The sequence below is a fragment of the Acipenser ruthenus genome, unplaced genomic scaffold, assembly GCF_902713425.1.
Source record: "Acipenser ruthenus unplaced genomic scaffold, fAciRut3.2 maternal haplotype, whole genome shotgun sequence".
Taxonomy (NCBI): domain Eukaryota; kingdom Metazoa; phylum Chordata; class Actinopteri; order Acipenseriformes; family Acipenseridae; genus Acipenser; species Acipenser ruthenus.
The window spans coordinates 16,600-32,413 of NW_026708636.1; the positions used below are offsets into that span (position 1 = coordinate 16,600).

General features: G+C 35.2%; 1 protein-coding gene across 1 annotated transcript; it reads right to left on the bottom strand.

Moving 5' to 3' along the window:
- Positions 1-1,820: 1,820 nt before the first annotated feature.
- LOC131734970 (zinc finger protein basonuclin-2-like) lies at positions 1,821-14,998 on the bottom strand. Its single transcript, XM_059021477.1, has 3 exons — positions 14,993-14,998; positions 6,091-6,193; positions 1,821-2,152 (listed from the first exon to the last, which is right to left on the bottom strand). The coding sequence occupies exons 1-3, from the start codon at positions 14,996-14,998 to the stop codon at positions 1,848-1,850; spliced, it is 414 nt and encodes a 137-aa protein (XP_058877460.1). The 3' UTR covers positions 1,821-1,847.
- Positions 14,999-15,814: the final 816 nt, after the last annotated feature.

The following is a 15,814-nucleotide window of genomic DNA, read 5'->3' on the forward strand; positions in this document are numbered from 1 at the left end:
CTATTAAGAACTGTCCTCTACCAGTATATACACTAATATGGGTTATTTCCCGTTTTGATCAGGCCAAGATCAAACACGTTTTAGGATAATTAAATTAAGGTTTATTACTTCATAATTAAACAGAATGTATTATTAACACATGAATAATTGAGGTTAAAAATACATTTCAGCTCATACACCCCAACAACTTCCCTTTTTTTTAACAACACTGCCACATACAGTATATTTCCCATTTGCATGCACAGAAAAAATAAGCCCCTTAACACACACACTCACAATATCTTCCACTCATGCAGTAGATTCACACACAAACACAGACACACACACACACACACACACACACACACACACACACACACACATCGAACAGAAGTTCATAGATTCATCTATTATGTAGAAGTTTTCTTTGTGTGTTAAAATCCTTTTGTATGTGGATGTTGTGTAAGCTATACCTGCTTTATTCTAAAAAATACTATGGAACTTTTAAACAGATTCCACTCACGCCAAAGAGTAGTGATGTGTAGGAGGTTAAAAACAAAACCTCAGCATACTCAATATTTCACTTTCCAAAATCATCAGCTTTATTTACTGAATGATGTTTCCCAACACATCACACTCCAGTGGTTTGGTCAGGGCTTGATAAACATCCTTCTAATAGCAACACATACTGGACAAGGTTAAGAAATGTTAACAAACATTGATAAAACAATAGCACTATTTTGGAGAGGGAACTGTTGAGTTTTGTTTTTCGATAAATTAAAGGATTATAACATGCTGTCTGCAGTGCTGGGTGTCACATATTTGGCTTGCAAACAAAGCACAATACTAGCCTATGTGATGAAGGATTCCATCTGATTATTTGGATCTGTGACCATGTAGTTTGAACAATGTGGTTGGAAGGATTTATTAACAAATTGTTAAATGTTGCTTGCATCCAATATAGACCTATGCAAATCTGAACCCCCCAGATTTTAAGACATACTTTTATTGTGGCTGCTTTAGCTAATACAGGACTAGAGGATAACATATACTGTATATACTTCTTAGTTTCAGGGTGGCCCTCTGTTAGTGTCCTTTAGTGCCAGATAACACCTGGTCATGGAGTTAATGGAGGTTTGGTCCCGGTTTGGAAAGATTTATAGAACACCATCTAAATTAACAGATTAACAGGTTGTGGATTTCTTGTCAAGATGATACCATGGTACATGTTATATGGCTCACATCTGGACGCAATGGAAGCCATTGCAGTCAGAGCATTCCTATTCAGAACATCCTTTCAGAAAAAGTTTGTAAAACACCTTTGGGATAACCTTTTAATATCAGTGATTTACTCAAAACTGTCAGGTGAACAGAGAATGACCATAATTTGACACAAATATTCATGCAGTAGTTCTACTACAGTAGCAACCTGTGATAGCATTGGTAGGTAACATTTTGAATATGGTACCACTGCTGTACCATGTACTAATGGACCATTGTACAGCTATGGCCAAACATTTTGCATCACCATATAGAATTGACTGATTTTGCTTCATAAAGTTGAATTAAACTTGCTGAATATTGTTACGCTAATGTATTGAATTACATACTGCTTCGTAGTTTTCCATATACTTAATGAAAAACTGAACATTTTTAGAAGTGTGACACTTTGAAATCTAACATGAAATACTGTATTCATATTATGGCTTTTGGTAGACTTTTGTGATATCATTTTGTAGTTTCTTTGACTACATGATAGATTAAAATAAAATATCTAAATTATATATATATATAAAAATATGTTTTAAAATTATGTCTCAAGTCTAATATTGTAGGTGATGCAGAACTGTTGGCAATTATAGTGGCACTCAAGATGATTTGGTAAAGGGAATCCTTTTCGAGTCCTGAATATGAAAAGTGAGTGGCCGGTGACTGACCTGAAGGATGTATCCCCGGACGTAGTCCCGCAGCGTCCAGCCCAGGCCGTGCAGGATGTGCAGCACCTCTTCCTGTTTGAGCACGCTGAAGAGCCGGTCCAGCAGGATCTTGAGGCGCACAGGCACCGCCTGCGTGCCGTACAGCATCAGGCTGCTGATGTCAAACACAACGTTGGACTGCACGATCTCCACCTGCGTCGGGTGGTACAGGTGTTGGGTGCTGAGCTTGTCCAGCGCTGAGCGGTAGTCAGGAAGGGGGAAGCAAAACAGAGAACAGAATATAACAACGGTGCAGTAACACACTAGTTATGATGAGTCGAGGCACTGGAAAGGAAACAAACTGCTCGGCAGAGGGCATGCCTTTCAAAATAGTTAAAGGGATACTTTATACCACCTGCATTTTTTATATATAATTTCTCACTTGTTCTGTGTGTTCTATAATTCACGTTTTTTTTTAAGAGAGATTTTCAGTCCCCTAGCTAGTCATTTCTAAAGCCACCTCACCTCAGATATTCAGCACACTAGTTAGTAAGCCTGGTAAATAATTGTGATTATGCTGTATATTAAGGTATGCATGTATTTTCTTATTTGGTTTAGTTTCTTTTCTGATCTTGTGCCTCCCTTTCAGCAATACAATAACATAAAAATACAAATGGGCATTAATGTTTTACTGTGTTAAGAAAAAAGTGAATTCAGTCTGCCTGGGGATGTAGGCGATTTATTGTACTATCCTCCACAATGTGCAATTTATCAATATATTATTAAGACTTTATAGATGCTAAACAGAGTTCATATAAAATATATAAAATAAGGCATTAGAGAATATTCATTAAGCTGCATTTACAAATGTTTTATAAACCAAATTTGACCAAATTAACTGCTACATTTTTTATACTGGGGTCTTTGGACTCCACAATCACACATTAAAACGCTTTTAATTGGGAACAGTGTCACACTTACTGTTGCATTAGGCTTTTCAGAGGGCCAAAAAAAGGCATATTGCTTTAATTGAAGAAATAACTACAGTAGTTTCTGTGAGTAGTAACCCCTTGTTTAGCTATGTCCAATAGTATAAATATAAATAAAATGTAAACAATAAAAAGATTTTAATTGATGTCATAACATTAAGTGGTTTGGTTTTAGCCACTTAAACTGATACCTTGCTGAAAGCTTCCCAAACTAGTGTATGTGAAACACACCTAACCAAAATATCAAAACTCGAGCACAATCAAAAAGCTGCTGTACACAAAATACAATTAAAACATTTCTCAATGAGATCTTTCATCAATATTTTCTATGATGTCATTCCAAGCCAAGATTGCCACTAGGTTTGTGCAGCCGGCAGCAGAACCACAATTAGTTCACAGACACTGATGTTTACACGTTTTTTTTTTTTTCTTCTTCTTCTCACTGCAAACTTTGAACCCCATCCAGCTTTGACACGCACGCTGTCTCTTCAGTTAATAACTATCAAGTTTCCCCTTGTCTCCTGTCTTCTTTTCTTTGAGGCAATTGCACACTCAGCACCATGAGATAATAACACATCTATGAGATAAAAGCAGTGGCATTAATGTAATTGTCTGCCTTTCCCTCTTTATCCTAATCTCCCCCTCCTTCCCTTCTTTCTTTCTGCAGTTTTGACTGCTTGTGTGACACCTGTTTTTGTCTCCTCAGATCCTACGACAGGTTTTCCGCTGACAAGGTTTTTGCCTGACAACAGATTCTGCCAGACATGAACATAATAAAAAATGAAGAACTACTTGTCAGAGTTGCTGCAAATGTGCAGATGAAATGAAATAAAAATTCCTGACAGGTCTTTAAAAAAAGGGCCTGTGACGATCGCTCTCTGACTGTCTGGCCAACTCCTGCAAGCCAAACAGGTGTTTTCTTTTATGTTCCTCTTTTTTCATGGCGGAAAACATGAATAGTAAGGAATTTAAAAAGAATTGACTGTGAATTGAAGGATAGACCTTGTGTCGACTGATTTGGGATAAAAAATAATGACAGGTGGCGTTTTTTTAAAACAAAATCCTGACAAAACTGAAAGCTTAAACATTGACGCTAGTTTTCTAAAACTCAGATCATTATTTTTTAATAATATATACACTGCCAGCGCTGTCTCCGCCGTCTAATCAGCATACGATGCCATGAGGGTCGCTATGTTGGGCTAAGTTAATACAAAAATGTGTACAGGGCAGTATTAAATCTGCATACATAGTAATAACCAGTATCTAGTTGTGGTCAGTAATTCAGCCTTAGCAGTGTGCGACACCCAGTCGGGAAAAACTCAATTGTGACGTCAAACCAAAACTGAGCACAACTGATCCCAGAATCTGTGCATACTCTGATGAGATGAGTCGGGACGGCTTGAGTCGGGCTGTGTGCAGCGGGCTTAAGGGACTCATATGTACTTAATAATTTACCTCCCATGCAAACACTATACAAGTGTGGAATAAGACAGTAGGACTCTTTCTCCTGTCCCTGGATCTCTCTGTACTGTACTTGCTGCCACTGTGGAGCTGAGTGGCCAAGGGACAGTTTTACAAACCACTTTTAAGAAGTGATCTGCTAAATGTGGTTTAATATTACAGAAAAGAAATAAACTGAAAGAAAGCAAATGTTTACCTTGTAATCATTTTGACTACAAAACGGTCTTGAAATATTGTTTTGTGAAACAGGTAGAATCAGGTATAACTTGCTCAAACAGCTATGCTCACTGAATTTGAGACTGAGTTAAGAATCTAGTGGTCTAATGGGGCTTTTGATTGAGCCTGTGTTATACTTTAGAACTACTACACTGATAAAGGCATTAGTTGGTTTCCTGATTTGAGTTTTCTATAGAATAACCATACTTGCTTTGTAGGTTGCAATAAAGAGAGTTTACATCATCAACGTATTCCTAACATGTACTTAATATCATATTATGTTCTATACGATTCTGCATAGCAAATTGATTTGTCCATAGAAAAACAAAGACATGAGGCAGAGGGTCAGGTTGATTTATCCACCACATTTGTTTCTTTTCTTCCATATATTACATTGCCCAATTATATTTGGCCTACAAATTTATATTATGCTTTCATTTAAAAATGTTTTCCAAATACAAAGGAAATGGGACGGACATCTATCAGACCAGCAGGTCATGGCTTCATGACATTCAGTGTTAAAAAGGCAGTTTTACTGGGTCTGTAACTGTCTGCCGTGGGTTGGCAAGGAGTAAGTGCATGAGACAAAGCCATACAGGAAGAGGTGTCAGTGCAGCGGTCCTAAACTGGGGCTGTAGCTACACTAAACCAAGGCTCCCTGTTTGAGGGTTGCAAGTCTTACATGGCAATATAGTGCCTTGTCTATGGCAGCAGACTTATTCTGTGTTATCTCATCACTAGTTGGCTAGACTTTCCCTGGGAAACAGGCAGTCAGCACAATATTACTTACCACACAGAGCTATCTCAAGATCGTCTTAAATTCCCTCAGATCGTGCTATGCAATATAAGTTGTAACAGATTTCAGATGTAGGAATTTAATGTAACTTTGGTCTCCATAACCATGTGTTTTTTTACTTTTCGTTTATAGCACCCACATTTTATGGGTACTATATATATATATATATATTTACATTGTCCCAAAAGAGAATTCTCACAGATTTTACCCCTATGTTATATACCAACAGCTTGCACTGCAGCTAAGGAAAAAAAAAACAAAAAAAAAACACTCCTAATCTTATCATCTGCCAAAAGGTGTTGTTTGCCCCTGTGTTATCTCACGTTTTACTAATGTTGGAGCCCTTACCTGTGACTATCATTTCCATATTAAGCACAAACGCTGCAGGGTATTTAAGGTATGTGGTAATTGTCCATGAATCTTGATCCTATCAATATGTAATGAAAACCTATGTGTGGCCCCTCCTTGAAAATCCAGGTGATTTTTTTTTTTATAAATAAATAACCAAAGCACCCAATACACTGTCAGCTAAACAGGAATACTGTTTAGCTGACAGTGAATCAATACTGATATGAATCAACACTTTTATTTTGTTGTTGTATGTAACAAATAGCTACACATAAGTAAAAAAATACAGAAATAACAACAACAATAATAATAATAATAATAATAATAATAATAATAATAATAATAATAATAATAATAATAATAATAAACTTTTTTGGTGTCTTACCATGTGCCACCCAGCCATGTTTACACTGGTCACAGGTGCGCAGGTTAATCTTCCCAGGCTGGAAACATTCACATGTGCAGTTTACCAGTGTGCAGCGGATGGCCTGCAGAAATACAAGGAAACACCTTGGTCTCAAAATGTATAGAATAGGAGCAGCTTGTGAACACCTTGAAAGTATCCTCCTACACAATTCACACCAACGTATTCTGGAGGCCTAGGTTTGAATTGGAAACAATAGTGGTTAGGGCTCTGGACTCTTGACTGGAGGGTCGTGGATTCAATCCCAGGTGGGGGACACTACTGCTATACCCTTGAGCAAGGTACTTTACCTAGATTGCTCCAGTAAAAACCCAACTGCAAAAATGGGTAATTGTATGTAAAAAATAATGTGTAAAAAATAATGTAATTGTACGTAAAAAAATAGTGTGACATCTTGTAACAATTGTAAGTTGCCCTGGATAAGGGCGTCTGCTTAGAAATAAAAAAAAAAAAAAGTGAAATTAGTTGGTCTTATACTTAGTGAATAGCTGTCCACAAAACCACCACACATTTAGGTCCATCTCTGTTTGAGTCGAGAGATTGAATTGCATGTGGTTCTGTCAGACCAAGATTGAAATGTATTGATGAACATGAGCACTACATTCACAAATGACATTGTTTTATAAATGAGTATACAAACAAATAAATACATAAAAGACAATGTATCCTGCAAATGCAGTACAAGTGGCAAGATGTCTACAATTATTTATTTCACCAATTTTTTTTTCAAATCTCCAAAAATGCTAATTCAAAAGTATTCATACCCTTAGATGCTAATTCTAGAAAAGTCTAGAAAATGCTGGATTATAGGTATACATTCTTAGAGAGTATAAAAGGGTTAGGCATAGGATGATTGCTGCCATTACCAATAAGTCAATATGGGAAAAAGTAAAGAGCTATCTGAAGACCTTAGGCAGAAAATTATAAAGTCATAAAGCTGGAGAAGGATACAAGAAGATTTCCAAGCATTTGAGTATCGCAATTTCAACTATTGTTTCTATTATCATGAAGTACAAGACTCGTGGTACTGTCACAACGCTCCCTAGGACTGGAAGAATTTTGAGGAAGGTTAATAACAATCCAAGATTGACTGCCAAAGATATTCAAAGTGAATTGGCTGCAAGTGGGACTGGGGTTTCCATTTCAACCATAGGTCGAGTATTGCATGATGAAGGTCTCAATGGTCGCAGGCCAAGGAATAAGCCACTCTTAGGAAAACTTCATAGGGACAATTGCTTAAAGTTTGCAAAACGGCACTTGAATGATGGATATGAGTTCTGGTCAAAGGTTTTGTGGAGTGATGAAACACAAATCGAGCTATTTGGTCACTCTGATAGTCGTTACGTTTAGAGAAAGTCTGGTGAGACGTACAAAGAAAAGAACACCATACCATCTTTCAAGGATGGAGGTGGTAACATCCTTCTATGGGGTTGTTTTTCCTCTAGTGGCACAGGAAATTTAGTTCCAATACATGGTAAAATGGATTTCATAGCATCCCAGAAGTTATTGGCCAATCATCTGAAACCCTCCATTACAGAATTTGATTTAAAGTGCAACTGGACATTCCAATACGACAAAGATCCAAAGCACACATCAAAATCTACTTCAGAATGGTTAAAGAAGAATTAAATCATGGTTCTGGAATAGTCAAAGTCCCGATCTGGAATAGTCAAAATCCGATTGGTATGAGTTGAAGAAGGCTGCATACAAGAGAAGTCTTCAGAATTCGAATGAACTGGAACAATTTTGAATTGACGAATGGTCAAAAATCACTAAAGAATCATGCCAAAAGCTCATTGACAACTATCCTTACCCTAGCCCTACAGCCTATACTTTTAACATTTTTGATATTTGTCTAAAGCATGTTTATCCCAGAAATATTCTTATGTTTATTATAATTAGTTTATTTGTAAGTGTAGTTTACTTAATAAGCCTGACCTTAGTTAAATATTTGTAATTGCCAAATAACTGCCAAATGTATCATTTGAATTTATTGAAGAAGCCATTGTAGCAATGCCATGGGCAAGTACAACTCTAACATCAGTACTTGACTTATAGGAGTCTATAGGAGATTTTTATTTCATGAAAATGCTGGTCTCCACAAAGAGATTATCCTTACAGACATGCACCCTTTCAGGTAATGCAAGTCTACGGTTCCGAGTGTCAGTACAAAGCATATTCAGTTAGTTGCTGTCTGCTGGGGATGCTTGGTAGGTTAGACACAGAGAATGAACTCTTCTAGCAGAAACCTTGGAAGACCTGAAGTTGCTTTTTTTTTTTAATTACCAAAAAAAAAAAAAAAAAAAAAACAGGTACACAAAACAATATGCAATTAACACAGACTTCAAATCGGGTTCTCTATACAGATCGATGTCAGTGCTAGCCCTGCAGTAACCCACATGCATTATTCCTCAGATGTGTGTGAGGGAGAATAGAGATTTTGTTTATAATTTACACTAACCCACTGCAGAAAGCTCCCACTTAACATCAATAGATATTGACCAGGTAATACATCAGGGCTGCCCTTTCACTAGCATTGTTTTCAACTAATATGTTTATTAATTAATGAGCTATTTGATAATTAATTTATTTCCCTATGTGGAATATGCATACTTTTTTATTACCATTACATTATACAGATCGACTAAAGCAAAATATTGGTTTATGTTATAGGCATGATGATCATGTAGAGAACCATAAGGACATTAATTAAAGGCCGTCTGGGACAGGTTTTTTAAGCTTTTGTTCCAGCACAAAATTACTATGGGATATGTGGTCATGTATGTAGGAAAAAAAAAAAAAGAAAGAAAAAGCAAGGCTGTTAATGTCATTGTTTTATTCTTGTTGTGCACCTTTGTTGTTTTTAATATTGGCAGGTATATGAAATGGCACAGCTTCTCTTTTCTCTCAACTTTAAGACAGCATCTAATTGAATGTGTCGGCCTATTTCACAGGCCATTTTAATTGAATGTAACTGCTCTATCTGCACTGCAATCACATGATCTCTATTAAGTTGTATATTTGAAATGAGACACTGAATGTTCTTTTTTTGTAACCAGTTGGGTTAAAACTATAAGCAAAACATACAACTCAATGCTTAGTTTGAAGAGGAACACCCTCTTCTCAAATTTTCTTCATCTTGTTTACCCTTTGCTATTCTCATGTAATTTGAGTTTCTTGAAAGAAATAAAAACACAACTCTTTGCTCTGGGATCCCCTAAATTTACCACACACGCTTAAAGAAACCAGTAAAATACTGTAAAAATGCAGCAGTCTAATCATAACAGTCTTTTTTTTGCTCTAAATTTCTATACATTCTTGCAGTTATCAGTAACTGGTACACTGCTGCATTTTTAAAGAGCAACATTTCATTTATTATTTCACATTAAACAAAATCTTTGAGGAAAAAAAACAAGTTATGCATTACAATTTGAAAATAAGTCAATTATCTTTAAAATTATTATTATTATATATTATTACAGCCTATCTAGACCTAATCTGAAAAATGAAAATGCATCTAGTATGTAAGAATTGCAAACCTTGCTGATTTTACTCATTTGAAGATGTACTGTACATTCAGAATAAGGCTCTGTTATATTTTTTTTAGCACAGATTTAGCTGCAGTGAGAGATGATGATTTGCATAAGCGTGCTCCCACAAGACTTCTCCACATACTAAGTGAAACAATTTGTATCAAACTGGAAAGAGAAAGGCAAACAGAGTCGACAAGTAACCTACAGGTGTTAGCAATTTACTGACTGTGATAACTGCTTTTTTTTTTTTTTTTTAAACTTACAGTGGAATCGACATCAAAGTATGTGACGCGCTGATAGCTGTTTAGGGTCCCACAATTAGCTGTAATCACGCAGGATCTGTAAAGCTATGACAGATAAACAAAATAAACAACTGCCTTTTATTTTCTAATTGCCTGTGAATACTGTTCCATGACTCTCCATGTAATCATTAAAAAGCATTCTGGAATGTGTGTTGTACACTGTGCATGCCAGTGTTTCCTTGTGCTGTGTAAAACAAGCGTGTCATTTTCAGGCAATGTGCATGTAAGGGGCTGATTGACATGAAGCTTATTCTATATTAATGCTGTGACTTTAGGGAACGATATAAAGAACGAGAAGAAGAAGAAGAAGAAGAAGAAGAAGAAGAAGAAGAAGAAGAAGAAGAAGAAGAAGAAGAAGAAGAAACAAGTGCTGAAATAATACCTAAGTTATTGATTTTACTGTCTATCGAATATAATGACTGAAAACTGTACTGCTTTGTAATATGTATAATTATTATAATTACACTGATAATTCACATTAATACAAAATAAATAAAAAGGCCAGAGATTTAAATAATTTTGTTGTAAATGCGTATATTGGTCCTTATGCATTTTTGATGTGATTAAAGAAAAAAAAATGCCAGAGTATGAAGTTCGAATAAAAGATTCAGACTGCCTCTGTGCTCATGAGAGACAGAACCTCCCCAGGAAGCCCCTCAAGTGACCAATTAGTAGACTGCATTGACAGGTCATGAAAGACCCTCTCCGGTGCGAGAGAGCTGCTGGGGTAGCAGGGCTGGGAAGGGGACCAGGAACAATCAATAAACACGACAAAAGCAGGTAGGAGTCATAATATGCATTAAAGGATTTGTATTGAAGAGAGGGATTTACATTGAGTTTAAATTCATATAGCAGCCAAACTGATTTAAACCAAATGTTAAGTGGTAAGGAAATTACGTTGGATTTTGGAGAATAATACATTTGCTTCATGAATCCAAAAAAATTCTGATTGTGTTTAAAAAGAAATGTACCTAGGCAACAAGAGTTAGAATATAAAAGGTCACTATTAGATTTAAAAGCAAATTAGCTTTTAAGCACATTTTATTTATCACTTTATTTTAATAAAGGTACTCATCACATTATATAGAAAAATCAAGATAACACTTTACTAACCCTGTATAAAGTGAATACATTTAAATGCATTCATTACTAAAATAATATCCTGGGATCTGAGCTCTAACAATATAAAATAAAGTAGTTCATTGTGATTATATATATATTACATGATATAGATTAATGTTATTTATATTGCAAATGATTCAAATTAATTTAATAGACTTATTTATTTAGTATTCTATTTAAGGAGGAAGGATCAAACTATAGTTTATGCTTTCCAAAGCCTAAGAGCAAACACTTAAACGAATATTTATTTTATGTAATGTATTATTATTATTATTATTATTATTATTATTATTATTATTATTATTATTATTATTATTATGAATAATCCAAAGTTATACATTAACAATAGTTTCACTGGGTGTTATGGCTGTACCTGAAAACATTTTATTTGTGGCTATGTTTAACTGCCCACAGCATCCCCATTATATTCCATTAAAAACAATAATTACTAAAATTATAACCCAGGGTCAGGAAACCAATGCTATAACAATAAAGTACTTAATTTTGACCAGAATTCACTTAATGCACCAGGTACAATATAAGGTTAAAATTACAAATGGTCTGTACAGTAACTATGCAATTAACCTGACAGGTTTTATCATTTTATTACATTAACTAGTACCTTTAGGGTTCCTCTGTGAAGTATATTTCTATTGTAGATACAGTCAACTGTAATTCAGCCTAAATGGCAACCTGCCCACAATTAAACACAAACACTCAAGCATGGAAGAAACATAAACACATTTACTATTAGTAAAAAGTCCCCATAGTAGGGTTACACTTTGATACATTTTAATTTATCTCTTCTGCTAAAGTACTAACCCAAAAGGAATTTGTGATACAAATGTGTAATTACAGAAGGCTCACTTTTTTTCTCGAACACATTCAAGATAAGCAGAAACCAACAACTACCCCCCTTTTGATCTGGGCAACTAAAACACTGATACCAAAATACAATAAAAAATGTAATAATCTGCATCCACATAAATGTATTTATTTTCGAGTAAGCAGAAAGCACTACTTAAACCACGAAGGTCATCATAACAGCACACGGCTGAAGTACACGGCATTTTAGGTCTTTCTTTGAGGGTGTATATAGTGTATTTCACATCTCCCAGTGTTAGAAAACCTTGCACAAAGACAGGCTTGTTTAAGTGGTTACTAGAGGTTTTAAACTTTGAAATGTGTATCATAAAGTAAAAACAAATACATCTAAAATCTTAATAATGATTTCATTTATTTGGAACTGAACCCATTTTTATTGCTACTTTTTTATTCATTAACAGAATGGTATCTGTAGCCAGCGCTCCAGATAAGGTTTTGGGTCTGCTTGTAACTTACCCTCTAATTCTGACACTGAGAGAGTAAAATGTATTTTCAGGGGGTACAATGCAACATTACCATGAAGTCATGAGTAATCTTGAAAAGTACTGTACAAACTTTAATGGTAATGGGGTAGACATTAAAAAAGAGCCTTTGATTTTTACTGCAATATTACTTTGAACTATTGTACAACCTGCAAGGTTCTTTATCAGCTCATATTTTCACATTACATTCTAAAACTCTGTGAACATGTTAAAACTTCAATATGAAGCCATACAGATAAATAAAATAAGAAAATGCATTAATAAGTTATAAAACAGTTTGTTTAATATTATAGGCACCTTTTTTTAGCGGTTACCTCTGATGATGGTTCCAGTTGGATTTGTAGCTGGAGTGGGGTGTTAATGTTTCAACCTGTGTAGCTAGCTGGCGAATTTCCTGTTCTTACTGTGATTGGTTGGAAAGACAACAGGGCTAGCCAAAGATTGGATAATATTTGTTGGGTTGGTTTTTCTTTTGTACAGTTTCCTAGTAACTGAAGACATTGTATTCTGGGAGATGTAGTTGCTATAGGAAGTTTTAGACAAGCTGTGCAGCAAAATTGCTATGCGTATTTTTACACATTGAATTTAAATTGAGTGCGTATTTCAAAAAATGGCAGGTACGCAGCTTACCTCGACCGCAGCATGTATCTGATGTTTGCTATTTCACAACTGATTTATGTTCGCTGAAACATAGCCTCGGTTTAACATGATTATGACTACGCTGAACTAAAGGTAGCCCCTAAAGGTTAATTCGCTTTGGTGATGTATTTCATTATTCACATAATACATTAGAAGTTGTTATGATAATACAAAATAGCTTTTTCTTTTCTCAAAAAATATAAACAGAATCTCTTTTTTCTTATTGATTAACCCTAGGGTCAAATTTGTATTATGGCGCTACTATAGTAGCTTTTAAAAAGTACCAAATAACAAAACAAACAACTGGGAAATAGACATCTCGTGGTTTTTAGTATTGTATGCAGTATTAGCATTACATAATTGCACACCGTTATCATATTTACAGTATGTGGTACTTTTTAAAAGCTGCTTTAAGGATGTCATCATTAAAATGTAATCCTGGGGTTAGTTGTTCTAAATTCAAAATCAGTGTAACTCATTGATCAGGATGTGTAATCAACTGCATTTCTTTTTTTTTTTTTTTTTTTTTACGGAAAGGGACATTTCATTTTCCTAAGTGAAAATCCTTGTCGTCTCCTATTGTTTTCAATTTCCATTTAAATGGTCCAGCATGATCTGTCAGATGTAAGTGTCGGAAAAGCTATTTATAAGAGACCAGCAAATGTCTCTTATAAAATGCAAAATGCTATTATCACAAAACATAAGCAACATCTTTGGAGAACTCCTTCTGACAGCTCTGCCTGTCAATCTGATTTGGCTAGGTATCCTTCTGAATAGTCCTTTAAAAAAAATTGCACCTGGGGTTAGTAAATAACTACAAATTTATTGTGATCTGCAATTTAGTACCGTACAGTCTACTGTTTCCTTATACGACACTGTTATTCCAAACTGCCCATCAAGAATTATGATTATCAGAATAACATAAAGCAAAAAAGTGGTCTTGGACTACAGTCTAAATACGTGTGCCATTAAATAAAGCATTCTCTGCATTGAAATGCCAGTTTCTGAAATGGCTGTTTTTCTATGGGGAGCTAAGATTTTGTCTTATTTATAGTAACTGACTGGTCAAGCCTTATATTTAGCTGATACAGGTACTTAGCTTCATGACTGATTTGTGCCGCTGAGATATAGCCTTGGCAGCAGTGTGGAGTAGTGGTTAGGGCTCTGGACTCTTGACCGGAGGGTCGTGGGTTCAATCCCAGGTGGGGGGACACTGCTGCTGTACCCTTGAGCAAGGTACTTTACCTAGATTGCTCCAGTAAAAACCCAACTGTATAAATGGGTAATTGTATGTAAAAAAAAAAAAAATTTAATTGTATGTAAAAATAATGTGATATCTTGTAGCAATTGTAAGTCGCCCTGGATAAGGGCGTCTGCTAAGAAATAAATAATACTAATACTAATGATATGTCTATGAAAAGCTGAGACAAGCTGTGGTACTGTCCTGTGTAGAGAAGGCTCATCTTAACTGTTCTTTCAAGTAAGGCTACTCAGGCTAGTCCCATATAAGTTTTGTACAACTTGGATACTAACTATATTCTTTCATGTCACATTTGCCAACTTTTTAAGAATGACTGTATTGTGCTGGTAGGGGTATGGGGGTATCAATAGAAATATTCTATAAATCCCTGTTCATGCTGATCTATCTTGGACAGCATAAGAATGTTGTGATAATGTTATGGCTATACGGTTATAAGCAGTAACACTCGAAAATAAATATTTATTTTGCGAAAATGGCACAGCATTTAGAATTTAAATGGACTATAGATTGCAAACTTTACCTTAACCGTGTAATATTTACAATGGCTTTGTATACACCTCTTTTTTGGCCTGGATCTACACTATGTTAACATCTATCTTAGAATTAGGTATAGGCAAAAGGTTCTGATTTTCTACTCACCTTCATAGTGTATTTAACTACATTTAATCAAAATATAAAAAAAATATTAAAATCTTGAACAAGGGTATTTACTATCGTTCTTCACTCTATCATGTAATGATTTATTAAAATGCCATAGAGCTAAAGCTCTGGAGTAATTAACAGGTTTATTAATGTGTGCCTTATATTTAGCTCAAAAGTCATCAATTACAACTTAAAGAGAAGGGAAAAAAATCTGAATCTTTGACTCATCCCTGCTTAGCATACCTGGGGATCTCCTTTTGTGAGCTGAGATGTCCTAGTGGTTGACTACATCAACAAAACCCCTTGAGGATTTGCCATTGTGCTCCCCACAGTTAGCATTCTGTAATGCAAGCTGGCAGGTTTCACATGCAAATTGTAAAAGCAGACAAGACTGCTGAGAGTCTCGCTCTCGGGTTAGGGAGCTACTATTTACTCTTTTGCCAAAGATGAAGTTTAAATAGCAACATGATAAATAAAACAGTATTGCTAATACTAGTCATATATGCCTTTTGAAGTTGTAGCTTGGGCTCCTTGGTTCTAAATTGGAATTCATTTTTCATGTAAAAAATAAATGATTTGGGGCAGTTAATGCAAGCCCTGCAGAATAAACATATATTTCTTCTTACTTCAGTAATGTAATCTTTAATTATAAAGGAATAGTAATGATGTAAAAAGAAAAGCCTGGGATGTTGTTTAGTTCTTTCTAGTTTAATTAATGAAACACCTTTTTATTTTTGAGTTTCTGCCCAGTATTTACCCTGGTTTGATTCATACTGCCGCCTTGAAGCTTGTGTTTATTTACTTTTCTACTTGTCATTT

Bases quoted from the DNA above. Each gene is read 5' to 3' on its own strand.
- LOC131734970 (XM_059021477.1), bottom strand. The intron at 2,153-6,090 runs GTAAGACACCAA...ACTACCGCTCAG, and splicing joins ACATGGCTGGGTGGCACATG to CGCTGGACAAGCTCAGCACC.